The sequence below is a fragment of the Drosophila serrata genome, unplaced genomic scaffold (assembly GCF_035046125.1).
Source record: "Drosophila serrata isolate PLE 108 unplaced genomic scaffold, ASM3504612v1 contig_241, whole genome shotgun sequence".
Taxonomy (NCBI): Eukaryota; Metazoa; Arthropoda; class Insecta; order Diptera; family Drosophilidae; genus Drosophila; species Drosophila serrata.
Window position 1 is genome coordinate 2,779,035 of NW_028257139.1, and position 24,190 is coordinate 2,803,224.

The 24,190-nt window shown below is 40.2% G+C and overlaps 10 protein-coding genes and 1 long non-coding RNA gene across 45 annotated transcripts in view; 10 read left to right on the forward strand and 1 right to left on the reverse strand.

Moving 5' to 3' along the window:
- LOC110188203 (uncharacterized) overlaps positions 1-810 on the forward strand; it is a 1,687-nt gene extending 877 nt beyond the window's left edge. The window contains exon 2 of the mRNA XM_020957831.2: positions 24-810. Coding sequence (XP_020813490.1) covers positions 24-187 — 164 coding nt within the window. The 3' untranslated portion in view covers positions 188-810. The remainder of the gene's footprint in view (positions 1-23) is intronic.
- LOC110188202 (modifier of mdg4-like) overlaps positions 1-16,294 on the reverse strand; it is a 27,580-nt gene extending 11,286 nt beyond the window's left edge. For 15 of the 32 annotated variants that reach the window (XR_015271428.1, XR_015271429.1, XR_015271432.1 and 12 more), the window contains exons 1-4: positions 16,149-16,294; positions 15,636-15,891; positions 15,438-15,577; positions 13,863-14,727 (exon numbers count right to left, since the gene is read on the reverse strand). Coding sequence is in view for 24 of the 32 variants with exons in the window: in XM_020957822.2 (XP_020813481.1) it covers positions 13,863-14,727; positions 15,438-15,577; positions 15,636-15,849 (1,219 nt within the window). In the remaining 8 variants the exon portion in view is untranslated. Of the gene's footprint in view, positions 1-362; positions 1,193-1,292; positions 2,368-2,460; positions 2,857-2,958; positions 3,149-3,219; positions 3,517-8,619; positions 9,945-10,042; positions 10,785-10,881; positions 11,817-13,862; positions 14,728-15,437; positions 15,578-15,635; positions 15,892-16,148 lie in introns of those variants that run through there. The other 17 variants (XR_015271426.1, XR_015271427.1, XR_015271425.1 and 14 more) reach the window with 17 other exon arrangements.
- On the forward strand, positions 4,052-4,851 carry LOC110188204 (uncharacterized). The gene is made up of 2 exons (XM_020957832.2): positions 4,052-4,323; positions 4,505-4,851. Exons 1-2 carry the CDS (start codon positions 4,302-4,304, stop codon positions 4,795-4,797), a joined length of 315 nt encoding a protein of 104 aa, XP_020813491.1. The 5' UTR covers positions 4,052-4,301; the 3' UTR covers positions 4,798-4,851.
- Positions 4,095-5,756, forward strand: LOC110188206 (uncharacterized). 2 transcript variants are annotated; one of them, XM_086831923.1, is made up of 2 exons: positions 4,095-4,323; positions 4,951-5,264. In XM_086831923.1, exons 1-2 carry the CDS (start codon positions 4,302-4,304, stop codon positions 5,232-5,234), a joined length of 306 nt encoding a protein of 101 aa, XP_086688049.1. In that variant the 5' UTR covers positions 4,095-4,301; the 3' UTR covers positions 5,235-5,264. The 2 variants fall into 2 exon arrangements, with proteins under 2 accessions (XP_086688049.1, XP_020813493.1); XM_020957834.2 differs by lacking the exon at positions 4,095-4,323 and adding an exon at positions 5,469-5,756 and having other exon boundaries at positions 4,968-5,264.
- Positions 5,472-7,153, forward strand: pre-mod(mdg4)-AD. Of its 2 annotated transcripts, none has more exons than XM_086831918.1 (3): positions 5,472-5,757; positions 5,870-6,184; positions 6,775-7,153. In XM_086831918.1, the coding sequence occupies exons 2-3, from the start codon at positions 5,998-6,000 to the stop codon at positions 7,095-7,097; spliced, it is 510 nt and encodes a 169-aa protein (XP_086688044.1). In that variant the 5' UTR covers positions 5,472-5,757; positions 5,870-5,997; the 3' UTR covers positions 7,098-7,153. The 2 variants fall into 2 exon arrangements, with proteins under 2 accessions (XP_086688044.1, XP_086688045.1); XM_086831919.1 differs by having other exon boundaries at positions 5,595-5,757; positions 5,870-6,188.
- On the forward strand, positions 5,477-5,756 carry LOC110188421 (uncharacterized). The gene has a single exon (XM_020958145.2). The coding sequence runs from the start codon at positions 5,477-5,479 to the stop codon at positions 5,729-5,731; it is 255 nt and encodes an 84-aa protein (XP_020813804.2). The 3' UTR covers positions 5,732-5,756.
- LOC110188423 (uncharacterized) lies at positions 6,965-8,109 on the forward strand. The gene is made up of 2 exons (XM_086831922.1): positions 6,965-7,031; positions 7,242-8,109. Exon 2 carries the CDS (start codon positions 7,283-7,285, stop codon positions 7,718-7,720), a length of 438 nt encoding a protein of 145 aa, XP_086688048.1. The 5' UTR covers positions 6,965-7,031; positions 7,242-7,282; the 3' UTR covers positions 7,721-8,109.
- Positions 8,076-9,116, forward strand: pre-mod(mdg4)-U. Its single transcript, XM_086831924.1, has one exon. The coding sequence runs from the start codon at positions 8,181-8,183 to the stop codon at positions 8,472-8,474; it is 294 nt and encodes a 97-aa protein (XP_086688050.1). The 5' UTR covers positions 8,076-8,180; the 3' UTR covers positions 8,475-9,116.
- LOC147643903 (uncharacterized) lies at positions 15,063-15,462 on the forward strand. Its single transcript, XR_015271435.1, has 2 exons — positions 15,063-15,195; positions 15,269-15,462. It is a non-coding gene; the product is annotated as an uncharacterized LOC147643903 (long non-coding RNA).
- Positions 16,295-16,953: 659 nt separating the features above from the next.
- On the forward strand, positions 16,954-19,345 carry LOC110188539 (proteasome subunit beta type-7-like). Of its 2 annotated transcripts, XM_020958289.2 has the most exons (4): positions 16,954-17,172; positions 17,324-17,467; positions 17,805-18,231; positions 18,310-18,672. In XM_020958289.2, exons 1-4 carry the CDS (start codon positions 17,132-17,134, stop codon positions 18,478-18,480), a joined length of 783 nt encoding a protein of 260 aa, XP_020813948.2. In that variant the 5' UTR covers positions 16,954-17,131; the 3' UTR covers positions 18,481-18,672. The 2 variants fall into 2 exon arrangements, with proteins under 2 accessions (XP_020813948.2, XP_020813945.2); XM_020958286.2 differs by having other exon boundaries at positions 17,805-19,345.
- Positions 19,346-19,497: 152 nt separating this feature from the next.
- tin (tinman) lies at positions 19,498-23,381 on the forward strand. The gene is made up of 3 exons (XM_020958193.2): positions 19,498-20,122; positions 21,515-22,164; positions 22,769-23,381. Exons 1-3 carry the CDS (start codon positions 19,932-19,934, stop codon positions 23,230-23,232), a joined length of 1,305 nt encoding a protein of 434 aa, XP_020813852.1. The 5' UTR covers positions 19,498-19,931; the 3' UTR covers positions 23,233-23,381.
- The last annotated feature ends 809 nt before the right edge of the window (positions 23,382-24,190 follow it).

A 24,190-nucleotide genomic window follows, 5' to 3' on the forward strand; every position in this document is an offset into this window, starting at 1 on the left:
GTATTTTTCTTCAATTCTAAAAGATGTGCACAATCACATTGGCGACAACAGGCGCATTGAGTCAGCCAAGGCTGCTGGCATGCTGATCCACAAAAAGCTGAGCTCCCTCACGCCAGCCGACAGGATACAAAGCTCCTGGAAGCAAGAGTCCACCGAGGCTAACCTGGACCCGCAGCCTAGGATGTAGCCGTCTACCGCTTCTTAGCCATTCCCCTTTCATCCGACTTAAATTTATATTTTTTAAGCTAAATCTATTGTTTGCGTAAAGTATATGTCAAAATAGACTGAGTGTCCCGAGCCCAGTTAGGATGGGTAAGTACCCTACCTGGGGCTTCTCAATACAAGTCCTGTAAATCACATGATTTCCCACGGATTGTATAATTTATTCTGTTTATGGCAATGGGATACAAATTAGGAACTTTTAATAAAATCATATGAACATTCAATCGAAATAACCTAGCGTCATAAAACTTCTACAAATACCTGGCATCATTTTCATTATCCATTAGGTATCATAATCTTTTATTGAAGCATTGATGTTAACATATTTCTGTTTTAGATTATGCATTTTTTGTAGTATTAACCTTCTAAGCAACACTAATGCCTGTATCATATATGCCAACAATTAAGTTAACTTAGTTTGTTACATTTATTTAATTTCTAAGATCAAACTGCTTAGAGTTTTGATAGTTCAGCAATGTTACCTATATTTCTCTTTTTATTCCAGAATTAAGTACTTTTTGAAATGTCTAAGTATTGCTAATTTAATTATATTTTTATGAAGCTTGGTGGTACACTGAGCAACTACGAGTTTGAATATTCTGAGATCGTCTCACATTCCCTTAAAGAGATTTCAAGATACAACCATTAACACCGACAGTTTGAAACTATTCGGATGGAATCCATGGCATCTTCAGGCTTGCCAGCTTGCACCTGACATTTTTGTGGTTGTGCGAGGAGCAAGTGCTTCGATATTTCACCTCGTTGCCCACCATGAAGGTAGAGGCACGGGCCTTGCATCCCTTGTGATGGTACATACAGCGCCAGGATCCGATCAAGTTATCCTTGCCCAGGATCCGATGCACAATGAACTGTTCATTGGCTATGATGAGCTTGGGACGTCTATGGGCCGCCAGATTAAACTCCGCTGGTCCGTCATACTGCATGGCTTTCTTTGAGTACCGACGTCGAACTGAAAGAAGAGAAAACAAAGCAACTGCATCAGAAATGGGGATTTATAAATTATGCGGATTACATCTCTGTATATGGCTTAAATGCGTAAAGTCAGCATACAAGGTTTTTCCAAGATGATTTATTTTGTATTATGAAAAATGCTTTAAACCTATCAGGACTTACATTACGTTGCACTTAGCTTAAGTCTAGGTGAGTCGATTTGCAGTGGGTACAACACATACCTATTATAAAGACCAAAACAAAACCGAAACGTACTCATTAAGGGTACCTTACTTTCTTGCCCTTTTTAAATTAAGTATCTTTAGGGCAGTCCTCATATCCATTTTTATAATATGGCAGCAAGCTCGTATATACATATAATGAAACTAAAATAATGTTTGTTGGGAGTGTAATACGAAATTACACATAAATCGTCATGGAAATTGCATATAAAATTGAGACTTTAAGATCTGAGCTATAGACACCACAAATCGAACATCACCTTGGTATAGGTACACTCTACATCGACATTAGTTCAAAAACTTGATCAAAACCACAGACATTGATGACCCCAACCCCAGAGGTTGCGCTAGTAATCCTTGCTGATGAAAACCGCTCCGTGGGCTTGGTGCTGCTGCATTAGCGCCATCATCTGTGGCGCCGTCTGCACGCTTGGCAGTGACAAGGGCATCGCCAGTGACATGGATACGGGAACAGGTACAGTCACCGGCATGGCCAAATGGGTGGTTGTTGTGGCGTAAGTTGGCGGTGGCATCTGCGTAACCTGCGTCATCATATCCAACGTCGGAGTAGTTGATGTGACCACCGGGTTCGTGTTGAGTATGGGATGCTTTATCGCAGCTGGAACGTTGCCATTAGCCTTAGCCTGGCAATACAGCTGGCACAGTGGCAGGAGCTCCTTGTGGCGCCTCTTGATATGGCTCAGGAAGTTCCCCGTTGATTTGGTTGTGCCCGAGATGAGGCCATAGCAGGTGGTGCAAGTGGCCTGGATGGCGCCGGGCGTCTTTTGGTTCGGTTGGATGTTCTTATAGAACTTACCGTCCAAAATCTTGGGCAGGGAAAAGGGTTTACGGAATGATTCGTCATCGTTCAGATATGTGACGGCCAAAGCGGCAACAGCAGCATCTGTGGGCATTCCGGGCGTGGGCGATTGCTCCTCCATCTTGACTTCAACTGAAAGATTACATAGAAACATGACATTAGTATAACATTTAGTGAGAGCTTAAGAACTAAAGTAGGCACGAAACGAACACACATAACTACATATTTCATACACATTAAGTTTAATTTATTTTGTTAAAGCTATAGACGTAGTCTAGGGATTATATGATAAAATTTGCTTTTGGCGGCGAGCCTACTGGAGCTCCGAGAACTCGTCTAGCAAGTCCGCCGTGAGATCTATCGAGGTAATCTCCGGGCCGTGGGTATGCGGAGCGCCAGAGATACGCAGGTAGACATCCTGTACCTTGGAGGTGGCTAATGTGGCTCGGCAACTATGCTTCACATACCGTGAGCACCGCCAGAATACATTCTTCTGGCTCTGGCGGTTCACCACGTACCGGTAGCCCTCGTATACCAGCATCACCCGTCCCCGCTGCGTGGTTGTGTACTGGATGCTGGTGTTCTTATCCTCCAGGAGAGCCTTCAGCGACTGAATGATACCTGTAATCAAAGGAGAGCAAGTTTATAGTCATTAGTTTTGGGTCGTCTTTGAGAGCTTGTCCCAAGATTACGAGCTACTCCACATAAGAGCTAGGAGGTACATTTTCTAGTTACTCGTATTTATTTCAAATTACAAACGCAACAAACAATTTGGCAACTATTGGCTCTTTTAATTACGGCCCCGTCTTGATCACCGGCGCCTTAAGTGTCGAGAGCTTGTGGTTGATGAACTCCTGCACCACTGACGAGGTCAATTGGTCCCCGCGAATGGCAAAGACCTTGCACACGTGAGCTGCAAAGAGATGAACGAGTCTCCAATGTAGAAATCATGTTTTTGTATAAAGATCGCGTTCAGCAATGTACTTATGATAGCCTGCAGCAGCTCCTTGTCTGGCAGCTCCTCGCCCCGAGCAATCTTTGCCAGCGTCTCCTTGCCAATCACCAGGTCCATTACCCGAGACGTATATATGGCCGGCATGGGTATGTAGGCCCTGGCTAGCGCCACTTTGGATACATAGACGCGACTGCCATCGTACAAGGGAATAGCATCCGCATCCTTTTTGGGTTTTTCCACACTATTTGTTGTGGTTGTTATTGGTGCGGTTTCCTTGTTATTTTCCGCTGGCTTCGCGATGACTTCAGGGTCCTTTTTTGGTGTTTCTGCAATGACACATCATGGGAAAAACAAATACTCGTTAAAACTCAGATTTTTGGTATCAACAGAAAACATAAACAAAATAAAACACAGTTCATGCGGTGCTTGTATCGGACTTTATTGTGGTTCATTTTATAAGTTAAAACTGCACTTGCAACACATTTCAGGCAGGCAGGGAGCTACAACAGTAATCCTTAATATTTATCACATCCATCGCGCTATTTTTCGGAATAAAGCACAAATTATTTATCTAAGCACGCCCACGAGTCACAAAAGGTAAAAAAATAATGGCAGCGCCCAGGGTTGCAATGACACCTTCGAGCACAGTACGACTTGGCTTGAGGGTTACAGCTTATTGAAATAGTATTACCTTTTATTACCCATTTTAATAAGTTCATGGAAATTGTTTATAACAAAACGATATTTTTAAAAATAATATAGTTTATGTTGAAGATGTTGTATTTAAAAGTAACCTGTTGCGGGAGAGAAACCTTTCGCTATACCAGTACGCACTGTACTTAGTAACCCTGGCTGGGACTTGAACGATCCGGCAACTCTGTGAAAATGCCACAATTGTGAAAAAAAAAAAATAAAGCAAAAGTGAACGGCAGAAAATGGTTAATAATTGTGTATTAATAAGTGATATTAAAGAAGTGAAAACGAGCACCAGTAGTGAAATATATTGGCTTTATGGCGCCAGAAAACCCACACGGCAAAAATGCCGCGCTAAACAGTGTTGTGTGATAAAGGCGAAAAAAAAAACAAGCGACGCCTACATAAATTTCTTTCTATGCAAATATTGTGTACAAATGGTAAAATATCAAAATTGCAATAAAAAAAACAATGTCAATTCCATGTCAATAAAGTGTTGTGTCCACAACAAAAACAACAACGGTGCGGGGAAATTATTTGGCGGATAAACCTGGGCTATCGAGCTATGCGGAGCTGTCTAATCAATATACACATCCTCCCACTCCAAATTCTGTCTTGCAGAGCTGGAGGAGCATAAATTAAAGGCACAGCCATCACTGCCGGTGGCGAAGAAAAGGCCTGGCGGCTCCCGGAAGCTGAATTATGACCACTTGGATGTGTGCTTCACGAAAAGCAATCGCGGCAACAACCTGCTTACCATTGACGGCAAACCCTTCACTCTCAATCGGCGGATCAGGGACGTCTGCTACTGGGAGTGCGTCAAGCTGCGTTGCAAGTACACCAAATGCTCCGCCCGCGTGGTGACCAAATCCGACCAGATCTCGGCCCTGCGCGGCTACCACAATCATCCCTAAATTACGAATTACCTGTGCCATTTAGTCGAATAAATCTATTAACTTTGAACTGAAGCAAAGTCACACCACCTTTTACCTGCAGTTGTAGCTTCTGTAGTGTCTTCGCAACAAGTAAGCAAGATCCCCAATACTAAATTCCCTTCATCCTTGCAGCTGTCTCCGGGTATCGAATGGTGGCCAACCGTCGCGGAGGCCAGAATCTAATCTACGACGGTCACATGTACACCGTTGAACGCAAGTACAGGAACAGCATCAACTGGGTCTGCTCGAAAAACAGCAACATTGCGCTTCGCTGCCCGGCTAGATGCGTCACCAATTCCAATACCAGCGGCATCAAGCTGAGCCATCGCCACCACAACCACCCAGCAGATGCCTTTAAGCTGCATCGACCCAGATGGCGAAGTGGTATTTCGAGCAAAAGAAGCCGCCGTAGCTGAAGAAGAACTTCAAGTTCGGATTTACCAATTGTTAGTCTAGAAACATTACGCTTTTGTATACTTAAGAATATATATTTATTTCTAACTAAGCTAAGGTTATGGCAAACTAATTATAGAAGACAACAACAAGTAGAAATAAGAACCTTTTCTTAAGCAAGATCATAAATTATTAATGTAATAGTACATGAATTTTCCATTTTCTTATTATTCTAATTCTCCCGCTCTTTTCTTCAGCAGGTCCAATGCTGCAGGCCCATATTTATATGCAAAACGGATTTATGGTTATCGACGGCTACCGCTTTGTGATCGGAGCCACTCATGTGCATCGGACTTATTTGAAGTGCGCCAACTTCCGTAAGAATTGCCGGGCCAGAGCTATTTTAAATAAGATTACAAACAAAGTACGGATGAGACACGAGGGCCACAATCACTGTCAAAACGATGCGGCGAGAAGACGGATGTCAAAGAAAGGAGAAACCAGCTATTTCGAGGAATAAACTAAAAAATGTTTGAGTTTCAAAATGTTCGCTTGCTTTTCACTATAATTCAACTAAGAAATAATACCATTACATCTTAACATTAAAAAAGGTATTTGCTAAACACCAAATAACTCCACCGAAATTTATTTCTTGCAGATACAACGAAATTGGCCCAATATGTACGCTCAAATCGAGGCACCGATCTCGTGTATTACGAGGGTAATACCTACACACCCAACGAAAAGTTGAGGCAGGGCCAGAAGAGCAGAGACTGGAAGTGTTCGATGTATCACAAGGCCAAATGCCGCGCTCGCTTGGTCACAAGGCTTACCCTTGGCGGTGATATAATTCACGTCACCAGCAACCTGCACACTCATCCCTCGATGTACACAAACACCCAAAAGACGAAGAAGCAGCCATGCTTAGAAAGGAATCCGTTATGCGTGTCCATCAGACCCATGAAGATGCAGAGCAAGTAATCTCTATTGACTGAATTACTTATTTGGACTAAGATTAACTTAAAACTAAAATAATTAAAGTATTAGGTGTACTGAAACTAGTCTGCTTTAAGGTTATCAACTCAATATTTAGTGATTTTTAGATATTAATTGAATAGCTATCATCAGAAGAAATATTATCTGAACAGATAATAATTGACTGAACCCTCCTTTGCTTTTGCTTTCTGCCCAAACGGATTACAGTTATTCTCCATGCGTTGGTCTTTACTTACATACTTTTAATAACAATTAATGAATTATTGCAAAAAATCACAAAATATTTCGTTTAAATAGTTCTATTAGATCTGACTTAATTTAGATTAGAAAATTGAAGGAAGATTTCTTTTATTTTATTTTTTACCTAAAGAAGGCACAGTTTTCAGTAAATTATATCTGAAATAAATATTTTACACATCTTATCGCTGACACTGTAAGCCTTCTTATGTTAATACAATAAATTCTTTATTCAGCGTGCAGTCTCGGCTTTTTTATTTCGACAAATTAACGATAAATTTCCATTCTCTTAACTAATATTATTTCGTAATTCATTCTTTTCCTTTACAGAACTTTTTGTCACGGGCAGTGATCTGGCAGTGGAGTCGGTATACAATGCACACGGAAAGCAAATGGATTTCATCCCGAAGATCTATTGCATTCGGGGGCAAAGGAAGTCCGTACAGTTGATGTATGATTGGTACGCCTATGCCAAGAATAATAGACACGGCTGCACCACCTATTGGAACTGTCGCCATCGACGCATTGGTCACGAGCCGTGTAATGCTCGGTTGTCCACCACCAGGCTGCCAAATGGAAACTTCAAGGTGTTCCTGTCCAAACCTGAGCATAACCATTCTCCTTCTAAACGCCTTCGTAGGCAGTATGAATAGATTTTAAGCTTTGATTAAATATAATTGCGCCTTGTGACTTGGCAAACAGCATTCAACTGACCGACTATGATCTGTAGACGTAGTGAATAGTTTTGCCAGCGACTTGCCACTAATTCCAATTCCACTTCTCTTTGCTGTCCACAGAAAGCAGCGTAGCCATCTACTCGGCCACATCGCGGGGACGCATGCAACTTATATACGGCGGCCAGCCGTTCATCTTCGAGAAGACCCTGAAGCTATCGACGGGCGAGGAGAAGCGATTCTGGAGATGCAATCAGTGGTGGAATCAAAAGTGTCGGTCCCGTGTATTCACTATCAACGACGTTGTCTGCCCCTTGAATCGATTCCACACGCACGAGGAGATTGTCCGCCGCAAGAAGAGAGTGCGCCGAGTACCACCACCGGTAGTGGTAAAGGTAGACACCACAGCGTCGGCCAGGCAGCAACAGCATCAGCAGGAGATCCAGCTAGCTAGCGATGCCATGCTAACCACAGCCCTGGAGGATGAATCACCAGCCACTATCGACGTCAGCGAGTTGGGAATGCACCTGAAGTACGAGGAGATAGTGGCGGATGTCACGGGCATTGTAGGCGGCGTCCGAGTGGTCAGTCGTCGGAAGTGATGCCCGCCACCTCATCCGGATTGGTGGTCATCTAATTTCATTAACAATTGTCGGAGTGGATTATAGTTTATAGAATACATTTACTTTTCTTAGACACCTCAGACAAAAATGTACATTTTGAGAACTTTAAGTAGCCTAAAAACATACTAAACTAATTTAAATGTGAACTTAAAAATTGTTCATATTATTTAGTCATTTATCAAATGAGAATTATTACTAGTTTGTCTTTTGGGCGACCACGCTCCTATCTCTTACTTGTGCGTAAATATAGGTTTTAACTTGAGTTTGCAGGAGACGGACAAACTAAATTATACAATTCACTTTATATACATTTTAATTATATATATGTGTGTAAATCCAATAAACTTAAGCCTTAACAGTGCACTTTATATGAATCTGTAGTTAACTAATGACTCATCGCGTCCCTTTGTGCAATTGTAATGTGTAAAACACTGTAGTAATGATCCGGTTCCTATGCTTTTTTATCCTTGCAGACACCGATGCCTCGTTTTACTTCACCAAGGGCCAGCGGGAATCGATCAAGCTCAATTACGGCGGTCACAGCTTCGTCAAGTTCATGGAGAACGGTCGCGGTACCAAGTGGATCTGTGCCACGCGCTCCACCACCAAGTGCCGGGCCCGAATTCGTACCACTAAAAACGATCGCCTTGAAGTGCTGCATGCACCTCATAACCACGAACTGACGTCGGCGAAAAAGGAGCGAGGACGTCTCCGTAAAAAGGTTAAAAAATAGAAATAAGAGTTGTCTTACAGTTGCAAAAAATATAGTAGTGACTTCCAGAGCCAAGTCTGATGAGAATATTACGACAGCCTTGCAGGTTTGCCTGTTTCTAAAGCGTAAATTTATAAATATGCTTTTATCTACATATTCGTATTAGGTTCAATATGACTTCAATTTTCTTCTTTCTTTATTGTGTTTTAGATTAAAATCTTTTGAAATTATTTAACGAAAAGCAAACGTTAATTTTAAAATCTGCGATATAAATATATAATTCTACACATGTATATGAGAAGCAAATTATATATATGGATATTAAATTTGAGAGTTATTCTCTTAATTAAATAAAAATAATTTTAAAAAATTCGAAGTGAACTTAAGTTACAAAAACTACATTCTGCTCCTCCTGTTGGAGCATGATTTATTCAAAGCAAAGAACTCATACTTAATTGTCAAACGGACAGGAAATGCATAAGGTTTTTAATTGAACTTACATTTCTTTTCGCTTTAGCGACTGTAAACAATTTAGGAAATGTAAAAAAATTAAAATATAAAGTGTGATTTATTTGGTTATAAAATAATTATTATTATTAATAAAGAAAAAAAGAATAAATTTGCTTAGAAATAATAATGAAATGAATATAAAATGTTCCGAAACGCTTTCTAAAATGAAGTTTCGGATAGGACAATTAATTGATATTAAGGATGCAGCTCATCAAAGCATATGTTACACATCCAGTTGGCGCCAGGGCAAGTGTCACACAAGGTCGTGACCTTACGCATATTCAATTTTCCCTTTTTTAAACAATTGACACACTTGCCCTTCATCCGTGGTATACCCACTGAAACATAGTTGTGCCGATTAGACGAGGTGCGTATGATGTTGTCGGGATTTTTTAAGTTTAATTTCTTCTGTGGCAGGTGGTCCACTTTTTTGACTTCTTCAGACATCCGGTAAATCGGTCGGGATATTTTAACAGTTTTTATAATGACTGCAATAGAAAATAAACAACAATTAGAAAATTGCAAATTTGAAAGAATTGAATATCTACAATAAATGAAATAAAAAACTTGTACTCTTTTAAGATTTTAATAAGTCTTGAATGGTTTATTTAATCTCGTAGTTTGTGTGGACGAAAAAATCATTTATCTGAAAGTGGAAACATAAAATGCATTATAGACTTTGTGTAAATCAGAAGTAAAATGTTTAAGATACACTTACTATTTAGTTTTTTCTTTCCCCAACCTGACACTGCCAATTAACCACTCTGGGAATAAATGTCTTTAGGCGTTCAGGAGCCTCGTGATTGTGAAAACCTCGGACAGACTTAATTGTTTTCATATGCGTGGTCAGAGCCGCGGTGCAACGCCGTTTTTTGTACATTGTGCATCGCCAGAAGGCCAGCAATTTCTCGGTGTTCCGCGTATGGCAGCTATATGTGTAGCCATCGTGTACCAGTTTCCCTCGATCGTCGTAGGTGAGCACTGAAAATGAGAGAAAACTTTGATTAATTACATATAAAATTAGCAATCAAACTTACACTTTGGCACAGCAAGGCATTCAGAGACTGAGCAAACTGACATTAAGTTTACATGTTTATTTTACTTAAATCACTGTAGTGATGAGGGAGGTACTAATTGTATCTGGAAAATATTTACTAAGCTATGGTAGTAGGTATCAAGTTACTTAGTGTTAAACTAAAAGTAGAGGTTTACAGACTATATTTACACAATAACTTCCAAGTAATCGATTTATAGATGATGAGCTTTTGAGCCGTAATAAACAGATATGTTTCTATGTACCTCCCGTCACTGTCACTTATTTAACTACATTGATTGCACTACGGAGACCAGGTGTACTGATTTTGGGCCACTATTCTGGAACGAGCATCAGGGAGGCGTGCATTAGTTCGTGGTCTGTAAGGTGTAATGAAGCTGCTTCACTGCTGACCAGCTGTGGCTGCTCCTCCTCGTTGTACTCTTCCTCCTCCTCCTCTTCCGTCTTAGGCTCTTGAACAAAACTGTGCGTCCTGGAGTGCTTACGCCCTAAGCAACCAACGGCTGCCAGCTTGTTCCGCTGCACAATCTTTTCGATCTTGTCCGTGTGCGGCTGGTGATTGTGCAGTCCGCCAGTCACACTTTTTAGCCGACCGTTCTCCAGTACGCACCGTGACCGGCAGCGCATCTCGTGAACTTTCTTCGAGTAGTTGTGACATCGCCAATATTGTTTGTTGCTCTTCCGACTGTGGCAGTTGTACATATACCCATTAAGCACCAGGCAAGGCGTCGACCAGGGGCTCTCGATGAAGACCAGCTCGTTGCCATCTACGGAATATAAAAGTTGAATCTTTGGTTAGTAAAAGTAGTATACAGTATATGGGAGCATCGAAAGATATACAGTAAATCCTACTGACCATCGAGATTTCCTTTTATTTGGTCTCATTTATTAAAATTTTAAACAGACGAATGCGTTTACAATATAAGAAAAGTATGCTTAAACTAACATATATTCAAATTGGAAGGGCCGAAGTGTTGGACATCGACTATCTAAAGGATTTTATGAAAATCCTACAGAAAAACCTCAATTATTATGGCAATATTTGGCTATAAATAAATAAGCTTAGGGTTTACATGCAAAGATGCCAATTTCTTATATTTTTATGACTTACGCAGACTTCGAGAATAGGCAGTTCTGGCTCTTCTCAGATTTCATAATAGATATATTACATATAACCTGATAATGGATCCGTGGCCAACAAATCGACCCATTCCACAGTTCGAGATAAATACAAACTTAGTTGCTAGATAGATGCTTGATCCTTAGAACTCCTCGTCGCTTGTCCTCCTCCTCCTGCCACCTGGCGTCTCGCTCACGGTCGCGTTGAAGTGTACGCCGGACCTCCGCCTCGTCCTCCTCTTCCTCTTCGACCTCGGCCTCTGCGGCATCTACCAGCGCCTGCATTTCAATCTCTGTGGCCTCGGAAGCGGGCAGAAACAGTTTGCACTCCTTGCCGTCCTTGGCGGTCATGATGCTGATGTTACTGCTGCCCAGATACTGCGAGATCTTTGGGTTCGACGTGCATATCTCGATGTACTCCTCAAGCTCCTCTTCGACTTTGTACAGCTGCCGTTGTCCGATACGCGAGGCATGCGACTGGTGGTTGTGCTGCCGCCGGGCATCGATGAAGCTGCCATTCTTTGTGATGACCACCGCCTTGCAGCGCAGCTTGAGGACATCTGCACAGCGCCAGGTCGTTTGTCCATTAGCCTGGGTTAGCTTCTTGTTGTATATGTAGTCCCGGAACACCAGCTGGGCGTTCTTCTTCTGACTCCTAATGAACCTAATATCTTCGTCTCCTGGTTGTCCAAAGATTTCCGAACGCGAGAGGACGATAAGAAGACGGAGAGGTGAGTTTAGTGTGAATAGCAATATTAAGTTAGACTACAACTAATCTAGAGGATGGCTTAAGCGCTAAGTTAGGCTGCACGGCGAAATAAAACAACATTTAGTTTAGGTTTTTGGCTTTAAGCAGTTTATTTGCAGACAGAGAACCGTAGAACCTACGTAGATGGTGGCATATACTCACGGATGCTGGGAAAAACATAGTTTACGACTTACAGTAACCAAATATCACATTTTAACTTCACATCGGCATAAATTTGAGTAGTACCCCAAAACACAAGGGTGGAAAATGCTTAAATGGATAAACACTCCATTTGCCAGCGAGTCACAAGCACAATGTTTATTATTACTTGGCACGACACAAACACTGTTCACATGACGGGAATTATCAATTTACAATTAATTGCATTCTTTAAATTGCTGCAGCAAGAAATAAAAAACAAATTCAGCTTGGTTTTGGATGCTTTGCGGCGTTGCCACCCTTTCAAATACAGGGCTGCATTTTGGTTGAAGCTACCGTACAATAAAGGCTTATGCAATATGGCAACATTTTCAAAAATAAAATTTGCATTAAATCGTCTTTATTTTCAATATGCATTCGTACTAATCCTAAAAGTAATGTCAATTTAAATTTAAAGTTTGGAAAGAATATCATATAAAACTGTACTTTAATTTGTACCTTATTATTGACGTACTTATATAAATTACTTGCAACACAAAGGTAATTAATAGAAAATCTAGTTAGCGATTAAACTTTTCTATACTACAAATTAAATTCATAACTTTACAGACAAGATCTTTAAAATTAAGACTGGCATATGTAAAAACAGAAAAATAATCTTTATTTTCCTTTCCAAATTCTAAACTTTTCTGTAATATCTATCGCTACTTTCGTTGTAAACAAAACTGTATATTTGTCGTTTTAATAGTTAATATATATGGAAACTTTCTTTGAATACAAAATTTAAATTATTTTGACCCCCACAATCTATGATTATTTTCGTTAACAAAATTGGGTACCCATTTAATCAAAAATATTGTTTTTATATATACGTTCTTTGAAATCAAAACTGGGTACCCATAGAATCAAGATATACATTTTATTTGGACCCCGCACAAAAACCTATGGCTAATTTTAGTACCTATTAAGTAAGGAATATTTCCATCACATGTACGCCCAATAAATATTAATATACGATTCCCTTGTAAAATGGTACCAAAGACTCGGCAATAAATGCCGTTGCTAGAAAACTGAATCGGCAAGCTTTTACGTTGCTCCAACAGATCTCTAGGCAACATCTTTAAAAGGGATAACTATATTTATAAACAAAAAAATAAATATGCATACCAGGCTAAATGGTCTTCGTAAATTTTTTTTTAAGCAAAAAAAGAGAAGAAAATCAGATAATCTCTGAATGTTTGATTTGATTTCATAGCCGGCAAAAGGCCACACCACTGTATAAGTACCTGGAATTCAAGATATTTATAAGAATTTTACAACTAATTTATTACCTTGGATATTTTACAGCACTCGAATACTCTCAGGTACAGCTTCAGGATTCGTCTTGTCCGCCTCATAAAAATGCAACACTCTACTCACCTTTAAACACTACTTTTCAAATTCGCGGGATACAGCATGTTGGCATTTAAATAATTTGCCTAAAACAGCCGATCAGCCAAATGTTCTTTTGCGTTTTAAATAGAACACTGGTTTGCTTAACTATCTATAAACTAAGGGCCACCAAAGGGATGCTTAAATTTGTCTCCATGGCAAATTCAAACAAACTTAACGGGCTTTTAAAGAATATGTTTCTTTTGCAAAGAGATTGTCGCTAATCGTATAGTACATATTTCAAATACAATTAAATGTGGCGCATTTTGTCATTGGGATGCTCATGAATAAGATTTTGACTACTTCGCAAATGGGAAACACATCCTTAGCTTAGGACTACTTATGACTATTGGCAGAGAGCCATGTTTATGATAGAAATTCAACCAACCTTGAGCCTCTGTGTTGCCTTGATCCGCGCTGGTGTCGACAAACGAAGAGTCACTGTAGTTTTGCTTGACCACCGCCTTGGATGTGGTGGCCGTCACTCCGCCGCCACTCGTATTCGCCGCAGACTGATTGCCAGCATCCTCGTTCTCAGTGAAATAACTGTCGTCATAGCGCATATCGCCATAGGCATCGTCCTCAACGTATGTTCCTTCGCCATCGCCAGCTGCATCGCCATGGTCCTCAGAGTAGTCCGGTTCAGATTTCGTGGGCAATTCCATTGGGAGATCAATATATTCAGCTTCCTCCTGCTGCTGCTGGCGGACCTGCTGCTGCTGGTGTAGCTTGGATTCAGCCGCAGAGACCACAGTCGTTTGCACGGTAATTTGCTGCGGTACCAGCTGCTGTGTCGTCGTCGTCGTGGTTCCAGTTTCCGTGGCCGAGTCTAGGGGGTCAATTACGTTGGCGGAGACAGATGTTTTCGAGCGCTTAACGCCGCTACTGCTGGAAGTTGTCAAACTGGAGCGCGGAGCGGATCGTTTGTTTGTCGACACCAGCGTTGCCGTCGTCGTAGTCCCAGTCTGCAGTTGCTGCTGCGTCTGGATCTGCGAAGCCTGCTGCTGCTGTTGTTGCTGCTGCTGCGGCTGTTGTACGATGGTAGCTTGGGGTGCGGCCGTGGTCTGGATGACAATCTGGGTTGTTCCCTTGTTATCGTCTCCCAGGCCATCGTCCACAGTCTCGATCTTGTAGCGGGCGGAGGCACGCGGCTGCTGTCGCTGCACCCGCTGTGCCGGTGCTTGCTGTTGTACATTAGGTGCTGCTGGTGGTGGTGGGCTGGGCTCCTGTGGCGGTTGCGGCGCAGGATCGTTCTGAAAAAATGTAATTTATTTCTTTGTTATTAGTCCATACGATAAGCATAACAAAAATGCATTCTTAATATGTAATATGTGGGCTTCCTATAAAAATAATAGATTGGAAACTCTACATAAATGAATATCGATTGATTAACTACCAAATTGTGAATTAAGAGGGCTTCACATAAGTATCCCTTGAAATTTATGCTTTTTCACATTTAAAAAAGAAGTAAACATGTTGAACTAAAGACATTATTAAACAAATTTTCGATGTTTTCTAGTTTTGAGACAAAAAAACCTTTAAAAATATAATTTTTAAAGTAATTTAGGCATTTCTCTAGTTTGTACTCCTGCCATTTTAATTTGTAATTAGTTTTAAATTTCAGGTACTAATAATTATTTATGCTATGGTACCGACAATTCGATGCCAAACAACCACCCAGTCGACGGTTGCCATGTCGGGAAGAGCGAGACAAACATATTGTAAGCAGCACACACACACACAAACATACACTCTGAAAGCAAGCGAGTCTATGGCCTTCTCTTTCCAACGCAGCTGCCGTTTGGCATTTGGGTTGCGAGAAATTTCTCGGTACAGTCAAGTCACCATGCTCTTATACAGACGCTGCTGAATGCGTGTGTGTGCATGTATGTATTGCGCGCGAAAGGCGCTTGGTATTTGTTGTTGTTCTCAATTTGATACATGTACTTATGTATGTACTTACATCCGTCAGCCCCTTGATTTGCAGCGATTCAGCGGTGCTAATAAAAGCGGGCAAGGCGTCCTGCTTCACATTAACCTCGCCACAGTACATAAACTGGATCAGGTCCTTAAGCGCAGAGTGGCTAACATTGTTCAAAAATACTGCGAAAGATGGAAAATATTGAAACATGCCCCTCGGCGTAAAGTTCAGAAAACTCACCGATTGCATGGGTGTTCGACGGCATCTGGGTGAACATCTTCCGGAAAAATGGTGAGCACACAGATAACACCAGTCGATGGGCCTTCACTATGTGGCCCTCGGCCGCCAGGGAAACGTCCACCAGATCCCCGCGACATAGCGACTCGTGAAAGCCAGCCGACAAGTTTGTGTTGAAATTGTTCCAGCACAAGCTGAATTGCTCGTCGTCCGCCATCTTGGACGAAAATCAATACTTTTCTGTATCTATGCGTGTGGGCTGCAAGCGCAAGGGAACCAATGCATTAGTTGGTTAGTACTTTGCAAGTTTGGCTAACTAAAATATTGTTTACAGCCACCATCGACGACTAAAAAACAATCGCCCAGTAAATGCAACGCAGCCGAAAAACTGGGAAATTTTTCACGCGTCTCTATGTGTGCGTGTGTGCGTGCAAACTAGGTGTCTTCTTTTTCACAGATTATCGGAAAACTAAACAAATACGTGCAAACACCATCACTGCAGTTTGAAGAACTCACCTCTTGACTCTATAATTCCACTAAACAAATTAATTACTTTGTTAAAGTTATTTTAATTCAAGCGACGCAAATTTTGCGTCCGATTCGTTTCACCGCGAAAAAAAAGTGTGCATGTATTTGATGAAAATGTATCAATATTTTTGGTTGGCCAGATGCGCTATTTCGTGTTTTTGTATATTCTTTGTTTGGTCACTCTGAATTTTGAAGATGTTGTTTAACATTTCACAATTTACACGTCTGTTAAACCGTTTTACACGTTTACAGATACGTGGGATCGAATTCTCACTTTTGAGGTAGAAATTTCTACACCAAATTTCTATACCAAAATACCAAAGTATTTGAAATTTGTTATATTTTTTTTCTGGTCATCCAGAACCTCGCAGCTGTTATTTAAAATTTTTCACGTTCAGATAACATTTTTCTTGTTTACAGGTACACGTAGAATTGTCATGTAGGAAGTAAAATTCGTTAACAGATCTGTTGTCATTCAGACAGAAAGAGCGAATGAATTGACAAAAGTGTGACCGAAGGCATGGAGAGCGGGAAATGCTACTGATTGTATCGATATGCGATAAATATGTGTGTTGACGCAGTTTTAATTTGTTTTAAATTATTTTAAAAAGAATCGATAAATGGAACAGGGATGAGGTGGATAATTTTGAAAGAGTTGGAACTTTGCTAAAATGGGTTTGAAACTTGACTGCTCCTGATCAAAGTGTGAAATCATGCTATGAAGACAGTTAAAAAATTAAAAGTTTTTAAAGTACGAATATCTTTTCCATTTTCAATAATGTATGATGCGACATTTTTGTCAGTTCCTAGCTTTATATTAAAAAACATACCATACCAACCTTGAATTTTTAAGGAAAGGTAAAGTAGGCCGGCTGTATAGTTATTATTACGTTTAGATTTTATTATTTAAAACGAATCGGCAGCTAGTCACAAGTTTCTCAATCCCGAAAATAAATATTTCTAGTTTTATAATGGAGGGTATTGTTTCAGAAATGTCGCAAATGTGTGTAAGGTAAGGCCCATTAAAAATATTACAAAATAATATAATTTGTACATACATATACCGAACGTAATATAAAGGTTAATGCTTCATTATAAATTCCTATATTTAATTGTATAAACAAAACTTGTACTAATACTGCGCTTTCCATATTATTTTATAGGAAGGTTCAGACGCCTAAAATAATCGTGACTAACACGATTATTGTGGGAATTAAATTTAAAAATGGAGTGATGATTGCATATGATATACGACCTACTATTGGGAATAACATTTCAAATATCTATCGACTTCATGATAATATATAGTGAGTATTCACATAAGCTACCCATGCATTTAAACTTGATAAAAATCTGTTGGATTTTAGTAAAATAGGATTTTTTTATTTTCTTATCGATAAAACTAATATTTAAAAGCACTTTCTGCAATTTCTTTAAAAATAATAAGCTAGTTTTTTAAGTTTTCTCTATATATTATAATACTTTTTCTTATATTAGGAAATATGAAGGATTTAGGTTGACCTAGTTCCAGCTTTTCTTATTATGTTGTTTTGCCTGCATATAATTTTTTAAATAATATAATAATTTTTGTATCAAATATGTACATTTTCTCAATTGATCAACATTTTCCTTGGTGAATTACAGCGCTGCAGTAACCGGAGTTGGCCAGGACATATGTGCCTTGGTGAATGTGACCCAATCGAAGCTGGAGATGCACTACATGACAACCAATTACCGCCGGATTCCTGTGCGCTGTGCCAACCAGATGATAAAGCAAATGCTCCATAGCCAAATCGGTAGCATCAATGTAAACCTCTTGATCGCAGGAGTGGATAAATATGGGACGTCAATATATTCAACAAGGTTCGATGGCTCCTCGGATACTGTCCCATTTACCGCTATTGGTTCCGGCATGATGAGTGCAATGTCTGTGCTGGAGACACGATGGTGCATGGACTTGGATGAGGCGAGTGCACTCGATGTTATCTATGAGGCCGTGGCCTTTGGTACGGGGCAGTCCGTGAGCTCTAAAATGCCCGTTCGACTGTGCATCTTGTGCAACGATTACTCGGTGAGACATGAGACTCTAGGTTCACTCGATCATACGCCACGTTTCCAGCCTCCCACTATAATGCGATTTGTACCCAAGATCTTGCATGAGAGGGTGGAGACGGTGGAATCCAGGACTCCGAGAAGCTGGAAGCCCCAAAGTTGTGTCGCCGAAGAAAGAGAAGAAAGTGGAGTAGAAAAAACGGAAGGGAAAGAAGGAAACAGGAGAAAACAGATGATGGAGGAGATAAATAAGCAGCTGAAGGACTAGGAGATTAGGTCAAGAGGTCAGGAAAAAGAACGAGATATCAGATCAGATCGATAAATCAGATATCTTTGCAACATTACCCATTGCATTTCGCCATGTTAGAATTAATATAAATAATGTATAAAAAAGGTCATAATTTGACAATTGTATTTGCAAAAACCTATTTTAACTAAAGATACTAGTTTCAGCAGATCTTAATATAATTTTGTCCTGGCAATGTCTCTTGAAACTGCTCGATTGCAGTTTTAAATTAAATGTGCGAAAATCTGCACTTGAATGGCGCCACTTGACATGCAGAATCAACTCATGAAACTTAAGGACTTTACAATAATAAATACTGATACTCAAGCTCAAGTAGCGAAACAAAATCAGCATAAAGTGGCTGCGAACAAACAATATAATAACAACAAGGGGAATTTGTGACGTTGCAGGGACTGTGTAGGAGTCACCATCGTATCTGATAGTACATATACCATAAGGTACCAACTGAATGTGTGTTTTTGACCTCCATACAAATGCAGAAGTATGTATACAAAGCAAAAAGGATAGTCCTACAGATGGTATCGTGTTGGTAATGGAATGATTATTCAAACAAATTGTTAAAAAAACTTATCTAGAAATATTTAAATTCAGTTACCGATATTAAACGAATTAATATTAAAAGCGTATAAGTAAAATGAAAAATGGATTGATGTTCAGCATCTCCAAGGAGAGATTAAATATTACATATGCAATTTAATTAGAGATCAAATTGAATATGGAATTTAATTATTTGACATATTAAGTTAAATACAGGATTCGTTTTATAAGTACAAGTATCATCATCATATGTTCTAAATAGCAATAAAAACTAGTTGCTTAGGTTTGATAATTTGTTTTTAATTTGTAACATTTTGGAAAGTATTTTTGTGATTTTAAATATAGCTAAAGTAAGATAAAGGTAGTAAAAATGCTATAAAAAAATCAAAATATTTCCTTTGATACGAAACCTCACACATCTCTAATCCAACCAGAGACAAAGAGGAAAATAGGAAAAGAGAGTGTAAGAGTGAGTAGCATGCCGATGCTCTGCTGTGATTGGCTCCGTGGCGGCCATTTTCCTCACATAGCTGCACATACACACTGAGACATCAGCATCAGGCAATCTTTGGGGTGATAGCGGTAGTCGTTCAGTACCAAAATCGAACTGACAAATTGCAGACGCGGTCGAGTGCGCATCGGAACGGCACTTTCGGGATCCGGATACGGTTGCATTTACGGGTTTACGGACTGCGACTTGATCCAAATTGGATTGTATATACATATATTCCAATATATATATCACAACCACCAGCTACTAGATATTTATTCACATTCAAGTGTCGCAAGTTCAAGTGCGATTTGGCAAATTGTAGTATTTATTTGAGTTTAAAGTGCTTCTCAAGTGGTAAAGCAGCCGTGTTTGGATACCAAGGATGTTGCAGCATCACCAGCAGCAGGCTCAGGTGCCACAATCGAGTGGCTACTACGACTACAATCAGTCCCCAAGTCCGGGAAGCTTGACAAATGCGGATGCCCTGAACTCCACACCGTTCTCAGTCAAGGATATACTGAATATGGTTAATCAAACGGAGGCCTACGAAGGTGCTTACGGACATCTCGATAGGTAAGCTTTCACTTTAATTAAAGGAATTATATAGAGGAAGATCATATGGGAATACTGGATAGATAGAAAAGGATGTATTAATACATTAGATTCCATTTATATCTTAATAATAATTGTTAATGTATTCTTATAAAAACAAAAGGAAATTACATGAAGATGCTTTCCTATATTGACTTTTCATATATATGTATATAGGCACATATGTATATTCCATAATATATTGTGCACAATTGATATTATTTATCCTTTCTACTTTTATATAAGCGATTGATAAGAATATTAAGTATGTTATAAAAAAATACATTTTAGATTCGAAACATAATTTAATTTAATATTATAATATTGCAAAAATGATTATGTTGACTCTAGTACGTCAAATTAGTTTAAAACTAGGATACTAGTATTTATTTCAGAATGAAGTCCCTTTTTTAGATGCGATTCAATAAATTTACAAGTCCAATTTTATTTCCAGAAAGTTCTTAAATTTGGTTTTTTATAATTTTTCTTAGTTTAAGATATTAGATCTTTAGAGAACAATAAAAACTTAATTTCCCTCGTTTAATTCGCTTACCTCTAAATGATTTTATATAAAATTGACCAACCTTCAGAATATTTTTGATAACTCAAAAACAACCAGCTGTTATTTATGATAACTCTTATTAAATTATTACACATCATCTTTTTATATATTTACTTGAATATACAAAAGTATGCATATGTAGGAGTATCTACCCATATCTACCTGTCAGCGAGTTCTTCTCAAAGACAGACAAATTCCCATTCCCAGTCACATTTTATTTATTTTTATTTAATAAGGCTCCATAGGAAAATTAATTTCTACCAATTTTCCAACGAAAGATAATATTATGATAACCTTCCGTCGAGACGCGCGGCAGAAGAAATCCTATGAAAACACCAAGAAAGCATGAATTGCAAATAGGATCGAATAGGGGACTGGGACCGAAGGAAGAGCCTCGAGACCGAGGCTTTGACAAATCATCGTTATTTGTACAAGAGGCCAAAGACAATGATGCGAAGACACACGGTTAACAATAAGAAAAACAAGAGTCCGGCAGGCAGGCAGTCCGGTTCGGACTCCGGAGGTAGATCGCCCGCCCGTTCGATCCCTTTCTGGGCTGGTCAACATGTGTGATTCGCATGTGTGTCCGCAGTGTAACGCACTGGGGCGTCCTTAATTTCCTGATGAGCCATGAAATGATGTCACCAAGAGAGGGATCCTGTCGCGCCAGCAGGAAGTGGCCAAGGGAAAGGTCTTACGGTCCCGGGGAGCCGTCGCTGTGTCCGGCATGATGCAACACATGGCGGCCATGTACCATATATCCTCCGTGTTTAACCTTTCCCTTTTTGCCCATTTTTTCTGCTTTCCCGTAGCGCAACGGCTGCCTCGGCGCTCTATGGCGCCGGCGAGTATCAACAGCATCTTCACCAGCATCCACATCCGCATCCGCATCAGTACCACAGCCACCATCAGCAGCAGCATCACCAGCAGCAGGAAACTGATGCATCGCAGCAGCTCCTGCATCCACAGCACTTGGACGATGGCACCAATAACTCCTCGTCCCTATCGCCGCTCCTGCCGCCCCCGCCCCACCAGCTGTATGGCAGTTATCAGGACTATGGAATGCCCGCTCACATGTTCCAGCACCACCATGGCCATCCACACCAGAGCTTCCAGCACTCGGCGTCGGCCTACAACATGTCCGCCTCCCAGTTTTATGCCGGAGCCTCGGCAACGGCATACCAAAGTCCCGCCACCTACAATTACAATTATGCCGGAACGGGTGATGTTTATGGCGGAGCCACACCCTCCACGGTGGCCATCAAAAGCGAGTATATTCCCACGCCATATGTGACACCATCGCCCACTCTGGACCTCAATAGCTCGGCGGAGGTGGAGAGCCTTCAGGCGCCGGCGCAGAAGCTGGGCGGGAATGCCAGCGGCATCCAGCGACTTATGGAGACGGTCAGCAATTCGGCATCGCTAAGGAACATCCACAATGCGGATGAAGGTGCCAAGAGAAGTGAGTATATTAACTATAATATAAACAATTTACATTCTTTCGAATAGCGAAATATATATTAAGTACTTAATGATTGTATATAAAGGAACAGGAAAAAGGAAAAGGGTTACGGAGATATATGAGAAAATCAAGAATCCCTTAGATTCCAATCCTAAATCATAACAAAGATTAATATTTCATATGATTTAAAGAATTTAAGGCATTCATTTGATTTTTGATATCGTGTAATATTCAAAAATATATAAAGAGTTCTATGCAATTAAAGCATTTCTAATGTCTTGTCAAAAAGATACTCTTTTTAAAAGGTTTTCATAAAGTATATATTGTGGTTAAACATATAAAATATAATTGCAAACATTTAGATACCCGTTTAATTATTATTTTAATATTTAAGCCTTTTAATAACCTTTAAAGCAATTTAAAAAATAATTTCAAATATTATAAAACCATTTTCTTTTTCCTACTTAAAACCCTGCTTATGGAATGGATTTTAAATTCTCATAGATGGTTTTTTCTTCCTAAAATATAACCTTAACGTTAAAATTTCATGGCACATTTTTTAAAATTTCCAACTTTTCCTATTCTTCCCATTTTCTCCCCTTAGAGGACAACAGTCAGGTGACCTCCTCGCGATCTGAGCTGCGCAAGAACAGTGCAAATGGCAGCAGTAATCATGGCTCCTCCGGCAATCACGGATCCTCGAAGCCACGAATGAAACGCAAGCCCCGAGTGCTCTTTTCGCAGGCTCAGGTCCTGGAGCTAGAGTGCCGTTTCAGGCTGAAAAAGTATCTGACGGGTGCGGAGCGTGAAATTATTGCCCAGAAGCTGAATCTTTCAGCTACGCAGGTGAAGATTTGGTTCCAGAATCGCCGCTACAAGTCCAAGCGTGGGGACATCGACTGCGAGGGCATTGCCAAACATCTGAAGCTGAAATCGGAGCCATTGCACTCGCCAACATCGTTGCCACCTCCAATTCCCAATCATGTAATGTGGCCACCAACCATGCAACAAGCCCAGCATCAGCAACAGCAACAGTCTCAGCATCATCAGATGCAGCACATGCAATAGATGAGTTTAGATGCGTTTGACAATTAGAGTCTTTAATTTATTGAGATTTCAAGCAGAAACTATGTTGTAATCTAAGGAAAATGCCTCATAGCTAATAGTACCTTGTTTTATGTAAATGTTGGACAATAAATAAAGTTTAAGACGAAAAACAAGTTGAGTTGTGGGGTTGTTTATCAAAGTGATATTAGATGCAACTTTCTATTTTGTTCCTTGAATCCTTGGACTCTTATTCTCCCGTAAGCCAAAGTCAGGCCTTAATTAATCATGAAAACCATCACTTTTCTCAACCTCCTTGCTCACCACTCTTACGTATCCATGACTCCTTGCCATCCAGCCTCTCGTATTTATATCTTTATGAACAGCTTTCGATCGGCCACCGATCCATTAGGCACTGCATCTGCGTATAATTGCCACCGATCGCCGCATAAATCAATTTTATCGGGGCAAGCGATCAGTTTTATGAAAAACGAATATTCCAAAAACCGAAGGAAAACCACACAACGATTTCCGTTTTTAGTGCTGGAAATATTTTTCCCTTTGGCTGCTTTTCGCATGGGGATAGATAAAGGGTAAGGGAAGGGAAGTGCGTTGGCGGCAGACATTACAAAGGTTGCATTTATGAAACGTATAAGTGGCAGGGCAATGGCAATGCAACTGTAAAATGTTTTCCTGAATCCACACACTGAGATACAGATACTTTCGTTGAGATACAAAATGCAGGGCACATCAAAAAACTCCCCTTCCGTCTCCTGCTCTCAGGCCATTTTATGACAGGCCGCGGGGCAAAAGGCTAATATTTCATTGGGGGGATATACCATGATATTGGTGGTTCCATTGGTGTTGTGGCATATCAATTACTCCACAAACACATGCCATTGCCAGTGCCGCGGGGTGACTGCAAATGGGAGGATGAGGTTGAGGTTGAGGTTGAAGTTGCCCTGCCGCAGACCAACAAGTG